The sequence below is a fragment of the Eulemur rufifrons genome, chromosome 8 (genome assembly GCF_041146395.1).
Source record: "Eulemur rufifrons isolate Redbay chromosome 8, OSU_ERuf_1, whole genome shotgun sequence".
Classification (NCBI taxonomy): Eukaryota; Metazoa; Chordata; class Mammalia; order Primates; family Lemuridae; genus Eulemur; species Eulemur rufifrons.
In genome coordinates, this window is record NC_090990.1 from 78,641,503 (window position 1) to 78,663,750 (window position 22,248).

The following is a 22,248-nucleotide window of genomic DNA, read 5'->3' on the forward strand; positions in this document are numbered from 1 at the left end:
TTACTCTAATTGTGAAATACTGAATTTCACTGAAAAGTATCCATGAAAAATACAATCCTAATTTCCTTTTCCTTGTTCCTCCGGAAGTTAATTGAAGGTGTAAGGGATTGCCTGCCCAAGCAGCACTGAATCTTCCTTTACTCGTTAATGCCATTCTCTAAAGGCAAGGCTTTCCTTTTGTCACTAAGAAAAGAAACTCTTCTCAAAAATAGTTTCATGAATTGAGTCAAATGTTTCAACTTTCAATCTACAATGACTGACAAAAATGTACAGAGTATGACTCAGAGATCCTGAGTGACAAGGAAATCACGACTCATCCCATTTAGAAACTCTGCCAGCTATCTGAATGCAAGTATAGCTATCACATATACAAATTTCAGATGTAAACTGTACTGGTGTTGTTAGGTGAAATTTACAGGAGATCATGGGGTTTTGACCGAACTCCTGCCCTTGACCCAACAGACTACACCAAAATGGAGCTACTTGTGCTGAAGTTCCACACCACCAAGCCAAAACTCACTTGTCTATCTGAACATTGAGCACTCAGTAGAGAAAGAGATAATGACCAAATCCCCAAACAAGCCAGTTTTAGCTGGCATAATAAAGAAGTCCCCTGTGCTTTAAAGGAAAGCAATTTTGAAATGACCAATCCATGTTTTGTTCTGTTTCTGCTTTCCTAAGCTCTTTTGTCTATAAACCCAACCTCCTCTGCTCAGCTCATCAAAACATTCATTCTCTTTTATATAATAAGGTGTTGCCCAATGCCAGAATAGCAAATAAAAGGCAGTTAAGATCTTTAAACTAAATGTGTTGTACTTTTGTCTTTTAACAGTTGAGGTATTTGGGTTCAATTCTCTTCATTTCTTTTTCTTGCACAGCTTAGGTAAGGGAGGCCTCAAGTGTCCAACTAGGTTATACAGAAACTAGAAAATCACTGGTTAGGTTGGTCAAATTGCTCTCAAAGCCAAAGCTACAGCTTGACTAGTAGGCAAGGTCCAAGCACTTTACAGGTATTAGAGCAACCCACCACCAAAACATAGGACTACCATGTTAGGATAAGCTGGACATGGGCCAGGGTAGCACCTGCCAGCCTCAAGACAATATCCATGGAACAAGATATACTACGAAAGCATTACATGACCCAACCCTGTGGTCTTTTCCTCACAGGCTTTTATCTCGGCTCTGAGAGACCCAACATTCAATGTAAAAGTGGGATCCTTAATTTCTAAACAACTAAGGACTCAACCTTCTAGCTATGCCTACTTTCTACATGTATAAGTATTAGGCTCTGGAAGTTGACATAAATGGAAAAATCTTGCTAGAGATAATTTAGAATTAAGATGGCCATTATGTGGAAAGTTCCAGTTGAACAACACTGCACTTTAAGAAATGAATCTAAAAATGAAGGCTCTCAAATTAAGCCAACCCAGGGACACCTGTGATGTGCAGAAGCTTCTAAAAAGATTTCAAAATATTTTATTGCCTCTTTTAAAAGATTCCTTTACAAAGGCAAATGAAAAATTTAAGTGACTGATAAGAAAAACTGAATCTGCTAACCTTTTCGCTTAGTAATTATCCACCCCAAATGCAAAAAGAAATCTGAAATGTTTATAAAGTTTAGACCCTCAGGTCAAGCAGGTTTCCTTCTCTTTCAGAGGTGAAAAAGTCTATGCTGAGTCCAGGTATAGAAAATGCTTTATTTGCTCTATTTGTTAATGGGATCTGCCCTGAAATGAGTGATCTAGTTAAGAAAAAAGGTAGATTGAAAATTTACCTCAATTAATGACAGGGATAATTTCTGATAAATGTGGTGTTAGGTGATTTCATCATTGTGCAAACACAATAAAGTGTACTTTTACAAACCTAGACAGTATAGCTTACTATACACTTAGGCTATATGGTATAGCCTGTTGTTCCTAAGCTAAATTAGTTGCCTATCCAACTAAATCGGTCACCACTTTATGTCTTTCTGGCATTTAGCTGGCTATTTTGAAACTCTTTGTAAAAATTTTGTATCTATAAAGAAAAATCACTTCAAGTTTTTTATAGTGGGAGAGATCATTGGTCTAAACAAGCCTCACCTTTGACCATTTTATCTTCACTGGGCTTCCTATCTACACTTTTCTTTGTCTAGGATGAATGGGCTCTTAGAAGACTAGGTGATGGTCTGTGGAAAGGTCTGTGTGGTTTGGTGAAGTCTCCTCTCCTGTAATAAAAGTTAATCTTCCCTGATTGCTGGAACTCCCTGGTAAGAGGATTAACAACAATTGAGTTCCTTTGGGAGGATCTCTCTTTAGGCAGATAAGGGGAATTCATAAAGCCCTGTCTTGGATTGCTGTTTTACAAATGCCTTTAGCTAAAAGTAATTAATACAGTTATGCACTGCATAATGACTTTTTTTGTTAATGCAGACTGAATATACCACCACCATAACCACCACAGTATTTCCATAAGATTATAACGGAACTGAAAAATTCCTATTGCCTAGGGACATTATAGCCATCATAATATTGTAGCATAATTAGTTTTTAGAAATTTGTGTAGCCTTAGTGTACAGTGTTTATAAAGTCTACAGTGCATACAGTAATGTCCTAGGCCCTCATATTCACTCACCACTCACTCAATGACTCACCCAGAGCAACTTCAAGTCCTGTAAGTGCCATTCATGGTAAGTGCCCTATACAGATGTACCATTTTTGATCTTTTACATATTTTTACTGTACCTTTTCTATATTTAGATATGCATATACTTACCATTGTGTTGCAATTTCCTACAGTATTCAGTACAGTAACATGCTGTACAGGTTTTTAGCCTAGGAGCAATAGGCTATACCATATAGACCCAGTGTGTAGTAAGCTATACTGTCTAGGTTTGTATAAGTACACTTTATTGTGTTTGCACAATGATGAAATCACCTAACAACACATTTATCAGAAAGTATCCCTGTCATTAAGTGACATATGATTGTATACTAAAGTGACATATTTTGGGGTAGCATTTCCTGAACTCCTTCAATAGTTTTGTTTAACGAGTAATTCAAGCATTATTATTAAGAATGAGTAAATTCAGAGATGTAAATGGGATAAAAGTTTACAAATGAATGTGTCATAGTTTCAAAATTCTTTTTCAGTAATTTGAGCTCTTAAAGTCATGTTATATTAAATTAAGTAACATATTCATGAAATGTCTGAGTCATTTCTAAGTAAGCTAAAATACGGAAACATTAATTGCTGCACATAAGTTTAAAGTACATATACTTCTGCATCTTGTTTTATATGGTATATAGATGCTAAATATATTTGGGTCTGTTAGTAAACATGAAAAATTGTTCTATGAGAAAACATATTTCTAGAAATCATGAAATGTATATTCATAAAATGTTGTTATATTAGAGGCAGTTCCAAATAGCCTACTTCCTAGGTTTTTACTAAAATTTAAGGTTACTAAAAGTTAAAAATTCTAATTCATATTTGGCAATTAAAATTATAAATAATAAAGTAATCAACTCTGTATGTGAGGGAAGTAAGGCATGTTTTATAAAGGAAGTTACAAAGTATGAGGTTGAGCTTTTGTTGAGAAAAAAAGAGTAATTTTTGTCTTAGAGTGACAAGATGTTCCAAAATGAGAAAGAGGAAAAGTATAGGACAAAAACTGAATGGATATAAGAGAATTGAAGAAAATTTGGGAAAGATGAAACTTATGAAAGTAATGTGTGATAGAACTGGCTAAAATTAGAAGGGAATTATTTATATTTTTCTAAAAATAGAGATCCAGTATCAAAAGCTCACTGATGCAAAACTAGAATTTGGTCCTCTCTGTTAAAACAACAAGGTTTTCTTGGAATGCTGATGATTTGCTATTGATAGGAAATAGTGAATGGTGTTTCTTTATCTTTTAGGTAAATGGCTAGAAAACAAAGATTCTGTATTTTATCAAGATGATTGCCTGTGATTCATGTTTTCTTTATTAGATCTTTACTTAAGAAATTGAGTCTTCTGAATATTAAAAGAGCTAAGGTCTTTTTTACAACTATGCAACTTTGCATATTAAAGTCTTTAACTCATCACTCTAGTTAAATAAATGACTATTACTCCACAGTGACCTGTAATATTGTTTTGATCATGTGTCTTTTGATAATGACAAACTTCCAAAAATCATATTCTAAATTAAATCTTCTTGATCTCAAATTAACTTTTGGATTTTCCAGTGGAGCCCCTGGAAAACACTCAATGATATAGTTCTTACCTTGTATTAACAAAAGAGAAATATTAAACTAATTAGGTTTATTTGATATGTTAAATTATATGAGAAGCTTGTCAAATAATAAGTAATGTTAAACCTTCTTTAAGTTATATTTATGGGTATGTTATTGATATAAGTGTTCTAAAAAATTGTATGAAATTCCTAAAAATCAGATGTGTTATCAGTTATAATTCTATTTTTTATGTTAAAATGTTGTATGCCACAGAAATCATCAAATTTCCTTGTAAGCTGTGTCATTATCATAACGAACTCACATCTGAACTTTAACCATGGTCATTTTAAGTCTTTTTGTTCACAGTTGATTGGTTTGTTCTGATGCTTTTCTGAAAGCTTTTTGCAAGCAATTATAATTGTAAAGTTTTATTATATGCCTTCAAAGAGATTCATGGAAAGGACTCTGACAAGCATAGTTTTCTAATAACTTTGAGATCAGACCATTGGACTGATTACAAATTTCCATAATTAATGAAGAAACTGAGGGGTTCATGGAACTACTAAGTTCAAGCAGAATAAAAATTAATTACATGAGACTGAATAAACTTATAAGAATGATAGGTTTTTTTAAAACATTGTTGGTTCTTTTGATGTTTTGTTTTCTGATTTAAGAAAACTTTTTTTCTCTTAAGCTATCTATAACTTAAAGAATTTTGGTAAAGTATACTTCTGTGAACAAAAATTAAAATATTTACTTCTCTTTACCTCATCCCTCCAGAATTTGGAGCATTCTTATTTTTATGGCAAGATAGTTATTTACACAAGTACAATAAGAATCTGTTCAGGATGCAATTAGAAATGTTGATTATATTACCAAGGCTTTGATTGGGATGTCATATTTGAGAATGTACCTAGAATAAACTGATATATATTGTAGGCGAAGTCTGTTTGGCTTCCTAGTCTTGAGAAGTTTTTAAAAGTCAAATCTGAGATTCCTTGTCCAAAGTTCCACCAAAGTAAACTTAAAAAGAGCCTATGTGGTCAAGCACTATTCTTAATGTGCTTATGTAAATAATCAGGCCAAGTTTAATGAGACTAGACTTATTACACAAAAACATTGGTCTTACTCTGACAATCTTTGGTATAAATGTGGGTAACTGTAGAGAACAAACTTATATTTCTAAAGAAAAAATATAGTACCCATGTTATTTGATTGTAGCCCTGTTCATTGTTTTTAAGTTTTTATTGTCTACCTGTAGACTGGATTGTATCTTGAATTCTTCTAGTTTGCTTCAATATCTGGCAACAACTTTCAAACTAAGAACAAGAACTGTTCTGTTTCTGAAGCCATATAAGCTGAAGCTGGACAATTCATTGTAAATTTCAAGGGACAAGTTTCATAATTAATGTGCTGGCCACACAGAGAGCTCACCAAAACAACCCAGGCCATAACCCAAGATATTCAAACTACAAACCAGGGCAAGAAGTTGATGACTTCATGTTGTGGACAACTTTTCCCAAGTCATCTGAACAAGGATCCTTAGCATAATGAGACTCTTAGCCCTCTCAATTTTTCCTTGCTTGTGCCTACCTTTTTCTCTTGGCAGTATAATGCTATGGTTGGAATTTCACAGTCAGTAACTTCAGTGGTAACTTGACAAAATGATGGCTCTGTCATGCCAACCCCAGATCTTTACATGACCTAAGGAATCCTTCAGTCCACCCAGTAAGTAACTTTAGCAACATCCCTAACACAAACAATTGTTGTTCAAATTGTACCAGTGGTCCTTTATATTAAGAATTGTTCTGACTCCTCTTATTTAACACAGTCATGGAATATCAAATTACCTACTAGCTGACCAGCAAGGAGTCTGCATAGTAGCTGACACTTCTTATTGCACATGAATAAATACATCAAGTATTAAAGGGGCTCAGTTGCAAAATAATTAATGAACAGGCTACTTGGTTAAAACAGTCAGACTCTTCATCTGGCTCATTCTTTGATCTATTCAATTTTAGTTGGTTTGGTTCATGGGGACGTTGGCTAAGAAGCATATTCCCAACACTTGGTATTATTCTCCTGATAGTCATAAGAGTAGTCTCCCTAGTATGGTGCATAATCTTAAGTTTTAAATGTCTGCATGCAGTCATCCAACAAATATCAAATGGTCTCTTTGGCTGGAACAACAAAAACTCAATTGATCATGAGGACACTGTAACCAATGAATGGTGTGTTGAGACCAGAAACCCAGAATGATACTAATAGAGTAGTGCTAATGCGCCAAGGTGAGAGCATGACCACAAGGGGGGAATTGTTAAATCAAATGTATAGGATGACATCGACTGGGACTGAGCTCCTGCACTAGGCCCTATAAATCAAACCAAAACAGTCACTCATGCTAAAGTTCTACATCACCAAGCCAAAACTAAGTTGTTTATCTGACCTTCCAAGAAATCAAGAGGTAATAGCCAAATCCCCAAACAAGCCAGTTTGAGCTGTCATGATAAGAAAGTTCCCTCTGTTTTAACTTTTACAAGGAAAGTAACTTTGAAACCAACAATCTACTTTTTGTTCTCTGTTTCTGCTTTCCTAGCCATAAAACCAACTTCTTCTGTTCAGCTCATTAGAACCCTCATTCTATTTTATAGAATGAAGTGTTGCCCAATTCTAGGATCACAGATAAAAGCTAATTAAGATATTTAAATTTGTTGTAGTTTTGTTTTTTGACAGTAGTTTGATTTACAAAATTGAAAGGAAGATTATCTGCTTTTAAGTCACCTCATTAATTTCAGAGAAAAAACATTTAAAAAGTGTACGAAATATATAAAATGTCATACTTGATACAGAAAGAACACATCAGTACCATATAAGTGCTTAAGCAGTGAAAATTTAACATTATGAAAATATGTATAAAGACATGTGAAAGTGAAATATTAGTTACAGAGCCAAAATATGATGATGTTAAAGATATTTAAAAGAAAATAATGAGTGCGTGAAATATTATCCATTTGAAGTAAATGAGATTTCATTTGGACTACTTTCTACATAACTTTAATTAAACGAAAAATTAAATGAATACATAGGGGAAAATATTTGAAATCAGTGAAGACTGGGAAATGTAGTAAAACATTAAAGACTTGGGTTTTAGAAAAATAATTTGTATTTTATAACCTATCTATGAATGAGTAGTACACCTAAATATATTTTATCATAAAAATTAACATTTATTTAAATGCCCCAGAAATTAATAATCTTAAAGAAACAAGAGTTTCTAAAATAATTTTAATTTCCATTAATTCTATTCTTTTAAAATATACAAATAATTATTTATATCTACCATTTGAAAGGCATTATGTTAGGCAGGATATGGTAAGAGGCAAAGATATACAAGATATATTTGCCAGTCTATAGGAATTTGCAATCTTTTGACAGCCAAAATATTTGTATGTTATTAACTATAATGTATAATCATGTAGTACACTAGATACAATTGGAAACATTTTAATAATAATGTGATTCCAAGATGGCAAATTCAATTAGAAGAGGTTGCCTGGGGTACTGTCTTAAGCATTAGAAGCCCAGATCAGTCTCAGCTAGAGGTGAAAATGCCATGATTTCTTAGCAGTGTTTGTTGTGGTCAGGGGAGTGGGACTGCATACATCATCATGCTCTGTTTTGCCTATTTGGAAAAAAGAAGAACCTACTCCCTTTAAAGATGAGATAACTGACTACACGATGGCTTTATTATCCCCTTACCCCAAATCCCAAGGCTAAATGCATTAAGAAAAAAAGTAGTATGCAAAATAGGTATAATTCCTGCTCTATTTTCCAGGGGTGAAAGTACACCTGAAATACAGCATTCAGGTTAAGAACCATCATACAACGGTTAAGAACATAAGACATCTTGAGTACAGTCAGATGTGACTACCCAGAATGGCTATGCCATGTGAATCTGAAGATTCTCAAATCCATGCCATGTGAATTTGAAGATTCTCAGTTCAAGAAAGGAAGAGTTCAAGAACTGGAAAAAAACTTCAAACATTGGGAAACCACCAAGATTGTTCCATATAGCTTCAAAAGGTAGTACCTCTTATACTATTCCGGATGGAGATGAAGCCCATTCTATTAAGTGAAGTATCACAAGACTGGAAAAACAAGCACCATATGTACTCACTGTCAAACTGGTATTAACTGATCAACACTTATGTGCGCATATGGTAGTAACATTCATTGGGTGTCGGGCAGGTGGGAGGGGAGAAAAGGGGATGGGTATATTCATACCTAATGGGTGTGATACACACTGTCTAGGGGATGGACATGCTTGTAGCTCCAACTCAGGCAGGGCAAAGGCAATATATGTAACCTTAATATTTGTACCCCTGTAATATTCTGAAATTAAAAATAAAGGAAAAAAATAAAAAGGTTAAGTGAGGCCAAGAAGGAAAAGATTTTGATACACAGACTTTATTTCATTGGAAGGTAGAGTGTCCTAATAGTCAGACTTGTTTTTAACACGGAAAGGGCTGCCTGGGGAAGCAATGAGTCAGTATCCTGCCCCAGTTGGAGTTCGAACCTTTCCAAACCAAATACCTAATGAAACAGAGGCCAGAAAAAAATGACTTGACTTTCTCAAGGGATAAACAATAGCAAGCAACAGAGCAAGGAGGAACACTTGGGTACTAGCCTGTCAGGCTAGTGAGTCACTCGTCATTTTATTTCATTTTGCTTTCTCTCCAGCAACCCATCCCACACCCATGACTACCTTTCTCTTTTTGGAGGGTGTATAAGATAAGGGAAAAAGACTATTATCTAAAAAGGAGTTTATAGGGAAGATAGATCAGTGTTGAGTAGAACATCAAGGAAAGTGTCATGAAAGAGGGGGGATTGGAACTACCTAAATTAAAGGATGAGAAGTATTTAAATAGATGGAAATGAAGAGCAGAGAGAATAACATAGACACAGCACTGTACAGAACTGCTTTCTCAAGTCACTGTTGCTTCCCAGGAAACGGCAGCAGGATTGGACCAAATGCTTTTGCTATTATCCTGAGAGTATTTCTAAGACTAGATTGTGTCCCTTCAAACACAAATACGAGTTAAAAATATAAATATATAAATTTCTATGATTTTCTCCTAAATGTATCTCTAACACTGAATAGTTCTTCCATGTCTCTAGCTAGTTGTCAAACCTTAAAGTCATGACTATGTCTCAGGTGCAGCAGATATTCTATGTTATTAATAGCTATACTGTTACAATTATGTTAAAATTATGCTATAAGAATTCAAAATCTACACATAAAAAATGGGTAGATTTTTGTTATAGCTACTTATAGCAAGTTTTAAATGTAGTTTTACTTTTCACCTGAAAAAAAATATGATGTTAGAAACATAAAAGAAGCATCATAGAGCCAAATGACTTGAGAATTAAATGTTCTTTTTCCTTATCTTTTGCTATCTCTTTACTTTCACAAATTAAGTGTTAACTATGAATACAGTATTCAGTAAAAAGTTTTTGACATATAAAGTCACAAGAAAAAAACTATCATAATAACCATATTCTCTTCATCTCTCTCTTCTAGTTAACACCACCTAAGGTTGGCAAACAGTAACACAGCACTAGTGATAAGGGCCATCCCTGTGTAAAAAGCACATATAAAACCGTTCTGCCAAGATTATCTCACTTCCTGGTCGCTGTGGGGTCATGGATTAGTTGCTTGATCTTTCTGTACCTCAGTGGCCTCATCTGTAAATTGAGATAACAATAGGGTCTACTCACAATGTTGGTGTGAGGGCTAAATTAGGTAATATGTGCAAAGTACTTACAAAAATTTCTGATATATACTGAGTGCCCCATACATATTAGTTACTTGTGTATTTTCTTATTAGCTGCATAACCTTGGACACATCACTTGATCTCTCTGGGCACTGATTTGAAAATTAAGAGAAAAAAACTATATGATCTCTAAGTCCTCTTTCACGACTAAAAAGTTCCAGCTATGAAGAAGCATGTTCTCTTTCACATTGAATTCACGAATGTTTTCCAAACATGGAAAGACAGAAAGAGACTGATAGTGTGGCTTGAATAAAGTGTCTACTGGATTCTCATATCTGTATTCTAGACTTAGCCCAGGAAAAATAAAAAGGGAACCCCAAGTAATCATGTGATGAGGAGCCAGAGAGAAGAGAAAACAAAGGTCTCTTTGTAAAAGACCAAAAAGGTTGTCACGTAGTTTTGACTCATCTCTTCATTCATTTTAGTAACTGGGCAAACCCAATACTGCAAAGGCACATGTGAAGGAAGAGGCCATTGTCACCCACCTAAGGATACTGTTTTGTTTTGTTTTGTTTTTTCAATTCTGAATGTCCAGAGTCCATTTTTAATTATAAGATGAATCCTCAGGTGCACTCTCTCTATCCAAGACTGCTCAATTTTGGTGTCTGTGGGACATGGCGTTCTGCTTTGATAAGATCTCTGGAAATACAAGATGTTTCTCAGTGGGAAAAGTGTCTGCATGCACCCTAGTGTGAGAAAAAGCTAAATCCGAAAAAGAGATTAAAAAGTGGTTTCTGCTGGCACCATCAAAAGTACCCTTAAAAAAAAGGGATCATTGCACTAGAAACACAATTTCCTCAGCATAGAGGTTCTGGTTATATCAACACAGATCCTGCTTCCCTTACGGAGGAAATGCCACAAGTTATTTCAGCAATATGTAGATATGTCAGGAGTACATTTGTGCTTAACTGTCCTAAAATTTCATAAGTTTTTTATTTCCTGATATTTCTTTGAGATATTTGAAGAAGAGGGGGACTGGGCTTTAATCCTGTTTTTAGAATTTGGAGCAAACCATTTATCTTCTTTAAGCCTTAATTTCAAGGTATGGTGCACATGGAAGATGTTACCAAATGTCCGTTCAGAGAAAGTAGGTAGGAGAGAGGGAGGTTGGGAGGTGGAAAAGAAGAGAGGGATGAAGGAAGAGAAGGAGGGAGGGAGGGAAGAAGAGAGAAAGAATGAAAGTATAAAACGTTTCCTCCCTTCCCCTTCTCTTTTTTATACTTCCATTCTTTCTATACTGTTTCAATTCCAAATGTTTCAGACATTTCCTCACCATGCCATGCACAAAGTAGGTCATCAATAAATGAATGAAAAATTCAAAAGACTATAAAAATATGATTGTGACAATAAGGCAAATAAAATTAAATCAATTCCACAATAATAATTAAGTCATCCATTAGCTAACAAATTTTGAATGTCTATTCTAGAAATAATGAGGATAAAGAACACCCAGTTCCTAAATTATGAAGTCTGTAATTTACTTTAAAACACATCAGCATAATCTGTGTGATATGAAGGTGCCAGTTTATGTTCTAATTCTAGGAATGGTCAGCTAAAATGCTATCAAAATGCAAAGTGCTAGGTAGTCACTAGCATTTTATCAGAAAGGTCTCACTCCAAAAAGGCTGCTACAAATCTTTCTGCTATCTGTATGTTAATTAACACTGATTTAATTAGCATTGCGGATGTAAAAATTTTTCATTGATGAAAGTTTAATTAGCATGATGAATGCTAAAAATGGACTCATTGGTGAAATCAAAGATTTTCAAGCTATGTGGATTAACTAGTAGTTTGGAGACACTTCCCAACCTTGAATGAACAGAGTATAAGACTCCGGTAAGGCCTGTACCCTATACCTCAATATCTTATTTTTAATGGATCCAAAGTCTAGCTCTTGGGGGGTTTATAAGGACTTCTGCTTGAAGCATGTCAACCTGGGAACAGAGAATCCTACCTTTGTTGTGCTGACCCTTTCATACAGGGTTTCATAAACCTAAACCCCCTCAAGGACAGAAAGCTGTGAGTTCGTTGAACTTACAGAACAGGATATGTAGACTGTTTTGCCTGTTTTAATGAATGATTATTAAATATCTGCATGTGCAGCAGAATTTGGTCTGACACTTGAATTCAAATTCATTATAACCTCATTACTACAAACTTCAGTTGGTGCCTGTTACCTTAACTAGCAAAAATAACCTAAAAGTTGGGCATGACAAAATTGGCTTGATTCAGATTATAATACCCTGACTTTGAGATGATCAAATCTAGTGGTGGAAATACAAATAAAAATACAATATAAAGAATTATAGAAAGTTTAGTGCTACAATTTGTATAAGAGATGAAGGGATCATAGAGGAATGCAGCTATTTCAACTGGGGGACTCCAAGAGATCTACACATAGGAGATGGTGCTAAGTCTGGACGATATATGAGAATGTTCCAGAAAATTGGATTTTTTTTTTTTAGTGAGGGAGGTGTCTGGGGAAAGCATTATAGACGTTAGAAGAAAGAAAAAAAAATGAATCCATACAATAAGTTGCAAATTCATTAAATACTAGTATATATACACACACACTGCACATACATACACACTCTTTCATTTACATATTTCTTAGTGAGAAGTGCCCAACAACAAAAAAAAAACTGTTGGGGCCAGGCGCGGTGGCTAATGCCTGTAATCCTAGCACTCTGGGAGGCCGAGGCCGGTGGATCGTTTGAGTTCAGGAGTTCGAGACCAGCCTGAGCAAGAGCAAGACCCCATCTCTACTAAAAATAGAAAGAAATTAGCTGGACAACTAAAAATATACATAGAAAAAATTAGCCGGACATGGTGGCACATGCCTGTAGTCCCAGTCACTCGAGAGGCTGAGGCAGGAGGATCACTTGAGCCCAGAATTTGGAGGTTGCTGTGAGCTAGGTTGACGCCACGGCACTCTAACCCAGGCAACAGAGTGAGACTCTGTCTCAAAAAAAAAAAAAAAAACACCACACCACAAAATAAATAAATAAATAAATAAATAACTGTCTTTTGAGTTTTATGTGTACCTGGCCTGAAGAAAAACCTCTAGAATTCTGTTTTTACAAAAAAAAAAAAAAAAAAAAAATGGTGATTTTACTGACAGTGATGCTCAAACTACATCTGTCATTATAAGACTAAAAAAGTAACCAGCCTGCTGAGTGAAAACTGGCATTCTCATAAAAAGTTTAAATAGTACTGAATATAGAACTCTAGTTCACATATTTTAAAATACTTTTCATCGAAATGATATTCCTTATGATTTTCCAAAGTCCCTTGCCTTCTCAGCCTGTATGGATAGGAATGCTGAGCTGGGAAAATTGAGTTCTACTGGCTATTCCTCTGCTCTTAGTAATCAATGAAGTTTTATCTTGAACATAGATTTTAAATACCCCTTTTCATGTTTGGTTGTAACTGAGTTTATATATTAACAAGCATATGGATACTGTAAAGAACACATTGATGTACAATCAATATGTTTTAACTCTCCCCTGCCTGCTAGGAATGCCATCATTTAGGCTATGAATCAAATTAGTGGGCAGCTGCAGCCAACAGAGCATTGGACTTGAAGTAATAGGTTCACATCCTAGAAGTGTCATTTACCAACTGAAGCAAATTGTGTTACTGCACATACTATCTGAAAAGATTAATGTGAAGAGTAAATGGTTTACCTCATTCATTCAACAAAAATGATTAAGTACACATGATGTCATTTTGTTCTGCTATCAAAAATTATTAGCATTTATGCTAAACAAGCAGCTATCATTTATTGCGCACTTAGTACGTGCATATATTTAATTCTTATAAGATATCGTGTTAAGTATTATTATCTCAATTTTATAGATTTAAAAAACCTGAGGCTTGGAATCGTAATTTTATGCATTTTGTCTGAATTTTTGAAGGGTGAGGAATATGCCTTACTCATTGTGGAAGCCCAAGGAAAAGCACTGTGCCTATTACACAGTAGATACATTATCATCATGCAAAACTTTTACAAATAATGTCTTTTGGCACAGTGCAAATTTAAAAATTAATATTATACACTACATACTTAACACATGGTATCAGCCATGCTCCCTGGAAACATTATTTATTTCAAAATACAGAAATGAATGGGATGATTCTTTATAATAATCTTGACAACACTCAGAGCTTATTGAAATATTTTGAAAACAGCATTGGGTATTGGAGTAATTGTCCATAATAATTAGTTAGGAGACCATTTTATATCGTTGGCTTTTTATTTTTGCTATTCTTTCTACAGGAGAATCAGAAAATAAGTATAAAATCTCATTCATTTTTCCACACCACAGAGTATTAGGTTGGCAAAGTAGTGCTGCCAACAGTGGTTACCATCCCCAGTGACCAGGTGGCTACATAGCCCATGTCACCTGCTCACAGTATGTTTTTATTACATGTATGAAGTGATTTATTGTCTCCAAAGTGCTTTCTCATTCATTTGATTTTCATAACATAACTGAAAGGTAGGAGGGAGTAAGTCCACATTTTCCACATACGATAACTCGAGACAGAAGCCACATAACTAACGAGCGACGGGAGATGAGGGGCAGAGGGAGAGAGGGAGAGGGCAAGGGGGAGAGAGAGGAAGGAAAGGGAGAGGGAGAAGTAAAAACTAGCTGGTGTTCTGATTCCTCGGACTTTGCTTTCCCCTCAGCATCACCATCTCCTTAGTACGCAAAGGAGAGGGATACGTGGGGAAAAAAGAGATAAGGAGGTCTGAACAGAAGAAGGGAAAAAGAAATGGAAGGATGGAGGAGTGAAGAGAGGATATAAACAAATGAATATGAATGAGACTTAAAGAAAAGTCCCAAAAGACACAAGAAGGAGTTTAAACAGACCCAAAAGACTAGTTCTTAACTTTTAGGGGCTCTTGGACGTCTTTGACAATCTGATAAAACCACGGAAGCTGTACTATCTCATATGTACATACACATATACACCATTTTACAAAAAAATTTCCTTGCATTTGCTGCACCCCTAATCTAGTTCTAGGTCTCATTTTAAGAAACCTGCCTTAAAAACAGGTAGCTTCACCTCTGCATGCACCATGGTTTGCAGATCTAGAACCAGAGGGTGGAGCCACATAAATGTGGGCGGGTGCCTATAGCACTGTGTCCGTGTGTGCTGCTGAGATAAGAGGCATGCCTTCAAATCAGAGCAGAAATATCTCTGAATCCCCTCTGCTGCTTCTCACTTCTCCACATTTACAAGCTTAATAGGAAACAAAACAATTTCCGCCACCACACATTGAGACCGTTATCTACAATGGAACACAAAGCTTCCCGTCCAAAACTGAAATCAAGGATAAAAGGTGTGAGAAAATTTTGACTCTCCTGGTATTCAATCACTATGCCTAAAAATCGTTAAAGACCAATTAACATTAGGATAAAGGTAGACAACGAAAGAATTAAACACATAGGCTGTGACGACTCTGGCACCGTCATTGTGTGATGCTGGATTGGGCATCTAAGGTCTTTATGTCCAACTCTCCTTCATAATTTTGTGGTTAAAATTAATCATATTAATGAATTTAAATAAAGTCTGACATATAATAATCTCACTAAACTTCATATTTTTTATTTATAAAATGTATTTAATGACAGCACCTATGTTTAAAAAAAGTACTATCACGGTGAGTGTTAAATGAAGCAATCCATTAAATGTACCTAACACAGTGTCTGGTGCATAAAAGACGCATGACATATATTAACTAGTGTTAGCCCACTTGGAGAAACAGGAGACATCAAAAGTAGGAATCATTAATTTGATTCTAAGAACAGAATTCTGATGGAGTTCTGCTTTTCTTACTATTCAGACTCCCAATTTGTGAAGGTGAGTAGATTGAACTATGTGGCTTCTGTCCACCTCTAACATCGTACCGGCCTCAGAATCCACTAACAAAGGTATTTTGCTAGGAGCTTTAAGTTAGTTTTCCTGATTAATCATCACAACCTCGAGAGGTCTCCTGGGAGTTAACACATAGATAGCTGGGCACTGCTCTGACACGTGTATTAAGCCATTTCACACTCATAACAACCCTGAGAGGCTAGTACTCATATTGCCCATTTTACAGTTCAAGAAACTGATGCACAGAGAGAATAACTGGCTCAAGTTCCCATCACAGGGAAGTGGAAGATCTGGGCTTCAGACTCAAGCAGTCAGACTCCAGAGTCTGTGATCTTAACCCCTACATGCATGCACTGACTCTCCAAGATGTGTGTGTCTTTATGTCCAGTTCAGGAAAAAAAAAATTTGCCCAAGGTTATATGGCTAGTAAGTGGGAGAAACCAGGATAAGAATCCAGACTTGTCTGAAACCCATGAGTGTGCTTTTTCTTCTACACCACACCACAGGAGAGTGTTCCAGGAGTGGGGATACTCAAGATAAGAGGATACCCAAGGTAAGGTTTGGGGGGAAAGAGGTCTAGGTATTTTGATCCAATGTGATGGAGATCTGGGTATGAGATGCCATTCTGCTGTCTGTTAATACGTTTTCCATAATTAATGATCTTTGGGATAGCAGCAGTAGGTACATGCCTCAAATCTGAGCCTCGGGGTCTAGAGGGAGCTTCCTGAGGATGCAGACATAAAGAATCAGGGATGTACCTCAACCTTGGTCCCACTTGGGGTCAGGGACCACCTTGATTGGCACTAGTTTGCTTTATCTATATTCTAGCTCTATGATGATGGTGACCTAGTTTCATCTCCTTTAAATCATTTGTGTTGCTCAAGGGTCTAAGGAACAACAGCTGCTAGTTGCCACTGTATCCAAATTTGGGGAGCAGAACCCATTGTCATCACCAATCCTTTTAATCAATGAAAATCACAGATCACTAATTAAATTTATATCTGTATGAATTATACGCAGCACTTTGGCAAACGATATACATATCAAACTGAACAGTACCTGTTTTCAAAGAGTTTATAAACAATGTCATCTATGTAAATAAGCCCAAATTACAGGTGTTTTCTGAAAACACAATGAAAATAATATTAAACAACACAAAATAGAATTAGGAATTATTATCTTATACAGATATTTTGATAATAGAAGAGTCTTACGTACTACTGCCCAAAAAATGTCCTGAAACACCATCCATCAGACTTTGTCCCTGCTTAATTCCTAACAAATTGAGAAAAACTCTCCGCCTGGCATTCCAGGTCCCAGCAGTGTGACCTCAGCCTTCATATTTAGCAGTATACCCCGTTTTCCCCACATACCACTCTTACAAACAAGACTAACCGATTGCTGTCACAAGAGTACAGTCTGCATTTGCTGCCTCCACTGGGTTGTTCACAAAGCTGCTTCTTTGATGTCTTGACTCAAATTCCATTTCAGCCTCTCTTTCAAGATACAGCTCAAACACCACCATCTTCCCCATGAAGCCTTTCCTCACTCCTCCAGACAAAAATTATTTCATCCTCTTCTGAACCACGAGAGGTCTTTGCAGTATACAAATACATATATATGTATATATGTATAACTTTTATCATTAATATTTATATTATGATCTTTAATGTGTTTACCTAATTTCCCCAATTAGGCTGTAAACGCCTTAGAATCAGTGACCATGCTTTACTCCTAAAGTTGCTCTTATAACCTCTACTTGGCCAGATATAGTCCTTGGAACATTGGAATTAAATAAACACTTACTGAATAAACATTAACTGAGTTATTATTTTACTACTAATAATAAGGTTAATGACATAGTGACCACTTATGGAGTATCAACTATAGGCCAAGGATTACATTTACATATTATAAATAATCTGATATTCAGAATCCTGTGACTTAGGGCAGCAGTGCCCAACCTTTTTGGTACCAGGGACCGGTTTCATGGAAGACAATTTTTCCATGGATGGCGGTGGGGGGAGGTGGTGTGGATAGCTTCAGGATAATTCAAGCACATTACATTTATTGTGTGGCCAAACCTCTCTGCTAATGATAATCTGTATTTGCAGCCACTCCCCAGCACTAGCATCACCGCCTCAGCTCCGCCTCAGATCATCAGGCATTAGATGCTCATAAGGAGCACACAAACTAGATCCCTTGCATCCTCAGTTTACAGTAGGGTTCTCGCTCCTATGAGAATCTAATGCAGCCGCTGATCTGACAGGAGGCAGAGCAGTGGTGATGCCAGCAGTGGGGAGCAGCTGTAAATACAGATGAAGCTTCGCTTGCTTGCCAGCCACTCACCTCCTGCTGAACTGCCCAGTTCCTGACAGGCCATGGACCTGGGGCTGTGGACCCCAGACATAGGAAATTGAGGCTTAATGAGCTTAAATAAATTTTTCAAGGTTACACAGCAAGTAGAGTTCCCAACTCTTAACACAGCAGCAGAGTATACATTGGATCTGAATCCAAATATTTAGACTCCAAACCTGAGCCCCAAGTCAACACTATATAAAAGCAATTAAATTCAAAATATATATTGTTTTTAATTTTTAGATAAATTAAGTAAGTATGAAACAAATCCACAGATTGTGACAGTGAAGAAATTACTCTGAAAGATTAGAAATGAGTTTAGAAAATTAAATATATACATATTTTATACACACACACACACACACAATGAAGAACTTTTACAATACAAGAAATGCAAGAGATGAGGAAAGAGACTCTTTCTTCAAGGCATTTATTTTGAAGAATGATTTATGAATTTATGAGTAAACTGTAAAAAAAGCATAGACTCGGGAATTTGATAGACTAGGGTTAGAATTCTGGGTGTAATATTATCAGCTCTGGACCTTGGACAAGTTACTTACTCTTTCTAAGCCTCAGTTTTCTGAAATGTCAGATGACAATAATAACAACTGCTTTCAGAGATAATGCAAACATTAGATGGGTATAATGTTTATAGAAAGTCTATTAGAGTATCCAGAACAAAGTAATAACTCAACAAATGATGAGTACTATGAATAGTATTATTAACACTATTATTTTATGCCACAGTGAGCATGCTAAGCCCGTGTTCTTGAGAGGAATGGGGAGGCAAAGCTGCCATTACTGTTGTAGCTCCTTACACAGTGACAGAGTGTGCTATTCCTAGGAGTAGAAGGAGAAACAAAGGCCCACAACATAGCTATCCACCAAAACTCAACACTTTCTTCTCTTTTAACTGACTCCCAAATCCATTTTCTTGTACCTAAAGAACTGAAAGTCAAAACATGAAAACCAAGTTGGATCCTCCCTTTAAAAAAAATCTATCCAATTACATTCTTAATGCCTGCCCTATCAGGCATCTCCCATCCTTCAAAGAATATGCTCTTTGGAAGCCGAGGAAGTAACATGGCATTTGGCATCAGTCCTATTAGCATACCAACACCATACCCAACTTTTTTGTTTTCAGATATTTCTAATTTATTATCTGAACCTCAGTTTCCTCAAATGTTAATTGGAGATAATATCTTCTGGAAGGGCTGTTAGAAGAAATTATGCAACTGTGACTATTCAGTACCCAGCACAGAGTATGCATTCAATAGTGACTCATTCATTCCCTTTCTTCCTCCTAGGTTCCCCCTAAGTGGAGAATCATCAAGATCTTTGGGCCAATGTGTTCTTGTCTCTAACTAGCACCTGCCACATGGATGGATGGTTAGGATCTGAAAAGTGTTATCTCATTTTAAAAAAGACACAGAATGGCAATTACCAAAAGATGAGTGACAGACACTTTTGATTATGGTTGTGACCAAACCAATGACCTAAAAGTGACAGGCTTTTTTTTTTTTTCTTAAAAAAAAAATTCCTTGAAAAATCTGAGCTAGTTAGTCTCCCAGAAAACATGTGCCTGGAAACCCAGCATCTGCAGAAAGTAAAAAGGGAACCCCAAAACAGACCAATTCAAATGGAAGAGAGAGAACACAAACATGAAGCTGTATTTGGAGTTTCTGACAAATTTTAACAAATTACAATATTAAAAAAAACAAAGCAAAATATTTTCTGGGGCAAGGTCTAACACATTTCAAAAAATTATGCTAGACCTAATTTGAAGTCAGTTATCACAGTATACGTGATAAAGTTACTTTGAAGTGATCAAGAAATTCGTTGGTTTGTTCATAGAATTCAATTTTGTGTGTTAGGAGTTTTTCATTATTTTGTAACTTTTTAAGTCATTTGCTCAAAAAATCAAAGAATGTATGAATATCCAAACCTAATGGACATAACAGATGTTTTTAACATTCATTATTGTAATTTACACATTCAGCTACTGAAAATAAAACTTCATTTTCCCTTTCCTCTTCATTTTCTGATTACTTATTTGTTATCTATTGAGAGACAGAGAGACAGAGAGAGAGAGAAAATCACAGGAAGGGAACCTCCAATACTTTGTCAATATTACAGGAACCATAATGTAGCAGGCTTTCTAAAGGAACACTATAATTCTCCTACAAATAACTTTGCATCATATTCACATATGTAAAGTACTATGTGATTATCCCAATAATTACATATGTATATGTGTGTGTATCTGTATAGTCATATATACAATATATAGTTATACAGATAACACACACACATAGTGCATAAATCCAAAAAGCATTCTCTGTAAGGTTCTAAGAGAAAAGGACTTAAACTGTCCAAGGAGCAGAGCAGCCTTTAAATAAATCTGAAGAGCTCTTGTAATTGAGGCACAGCTCCTGCTTTTCAGCAAAGCACTGTTGCTGAGGCCTCTTCATTTAGAAATCCTCAAATTCTTTTTTATCTATTTGTTCCCTGGTCAGCTTAGTCCCATGGGCACTTTCATCTGAAAGGGAAGGAGGTGGTAAAATAGAAATACACGCCCGGACTCTGGAAGTGGGAGTCCCTTGTACACCCCAGCAATTGATCCCCTCTCACCAGCCGCTGCTGCTCATCTTCCAGGGGCAATGGGAGAGGAGGCAGTCAGTGAAGCAAGGCCACAGAGTGGATGAAGTCAAGATTCACCCCAAAAGCTCACCTCCTTCCCAGCCTAGACCCTCACCCATCACCTCCTAAGGCTCCCCGCTTCCCTTCCGTCCTCCTTCCAGTCACCCAACACTGCAGCCACCACAGGGGGTGCGGGGGTGACGTGTGGAGAGGGCTGGGGGCTCCCTTCGCACCCACCCCTTCTGCGTCCTAGAATGTCCTCTGGGGAAGGGGCTGCCAACAACTTGGAGGAACTTAGAAGGCAAAGGCTGCAGCGCCCCAACCTTCAGCGGGGCCTCAACCCCGAAGGCGAGGGGCGAAAGAAGGGAGTTGGCGGCGAGGGCGAGCACCCCCGGGCTTACCACGAGCACGGGGACGCCGGCGGCCAGAGAGTAGAGGAGCACGGGGGGCACGGCGCTGCTGTCCTCCGGGCCCGGGTAGGGCTTGCGGTAGGCGCTGTCGTGGCAGAAGAAGCCCTGCACGTTCACGGTGAACGTGTCCGTGTACTCGAAGTAGTACGCCAGCATCACCGTCCCTGCCATGATCACCATCTGGAAATAGAGCATGCTGCTGGTGAGCGCCGCGGGCAGCAGGGGCATGCACGCCTCCCGGGCCGGGCCGAGCCGAGCCGAGCTGGCGGCCGACGCGGCGGGCCCCCTCCCCGGTCCGCCGAGGCAGCCACCGGGGGCGCGGCGGCGGGGGCGGCGGGAGGACGAAGCGCGGGAGGAAGGATGGAGCCGCTGGAGGAAGAGGCGGAGGCAGGTCCGGGTTTCGAGGCGCGGGCAGGCTGCAGAGGAGGCGGCTACCCCCGGATGAGCCCCCACTCCCTTGCCCGCCCCCTGCCCGCAGCAAGCGCCGCCCGCCCGGGCGCGGGGTCGTGCGGGGGGGAGGGGAGTCTCGGACGACAGGCAGTGGACGCTGAACCCCCGCACGAGACCATTCGAGAGACAGCAGCGCTGGGTCAAGCCCCCAGGCCAGCCCGGCGGAGGCGGCGTGGGCGGACGGGGTGGCAGCACCTGTACCCCTTGGAGGGCGGCCGCTGTGGAGCTAGAGAAGCTCTTCGCGGGGGCAAAATCCAAAAAAAGGGGGGAGGGAGGCAGTAGAGATGGAGCTTCTAGAAACTCCCTTCCGAAACACCAGCTGGGCGGTTTAAGAAACCCGCACAACGCCTGTGAAAATGGTGCGTGGACGCGTCTTCCGAGCGCAAACCGCACCAAAGCGCAAAGTGCTGGATGCGGTGCAGCGAGTTCAGCCGGTGCGTCCAGCCGGCAATCCCTCGGATTCCTTCACCCCGCGC

The 22,248-nt window shown here is 37.8% G+C and overlaps 1 protein-coding gene across 2 annotated transcripts in view; it reads right to left on the bottom strand.

The window, feature by feature from the left end:
- Positions 1 to 21,740, bottom strand: part of PLPPR5 (phospholipid phosphatase related 5) — a 112,767-nt gene extending 91,027 nt beyond the window's left edge. For both annotated transcript variants that reach the window (XM_069478269.1, XM_069478268.1), the window contains exon 1: positions 21,314 to 21,740. In XM_069478269.1, coding sequence (XP_069334370.1) covers positions 21,314 to 21,550 — 237 coding nt within the window. In that variant the 5' untranslated portion in view covers positions 21,551 to 21,740. The remainder of the gene's footprint in view (positions 1 to 21,313) is intronic.
- Between the last annotated feature and the right edge of the window lie 508 nt (positions 21,741 to 22,248).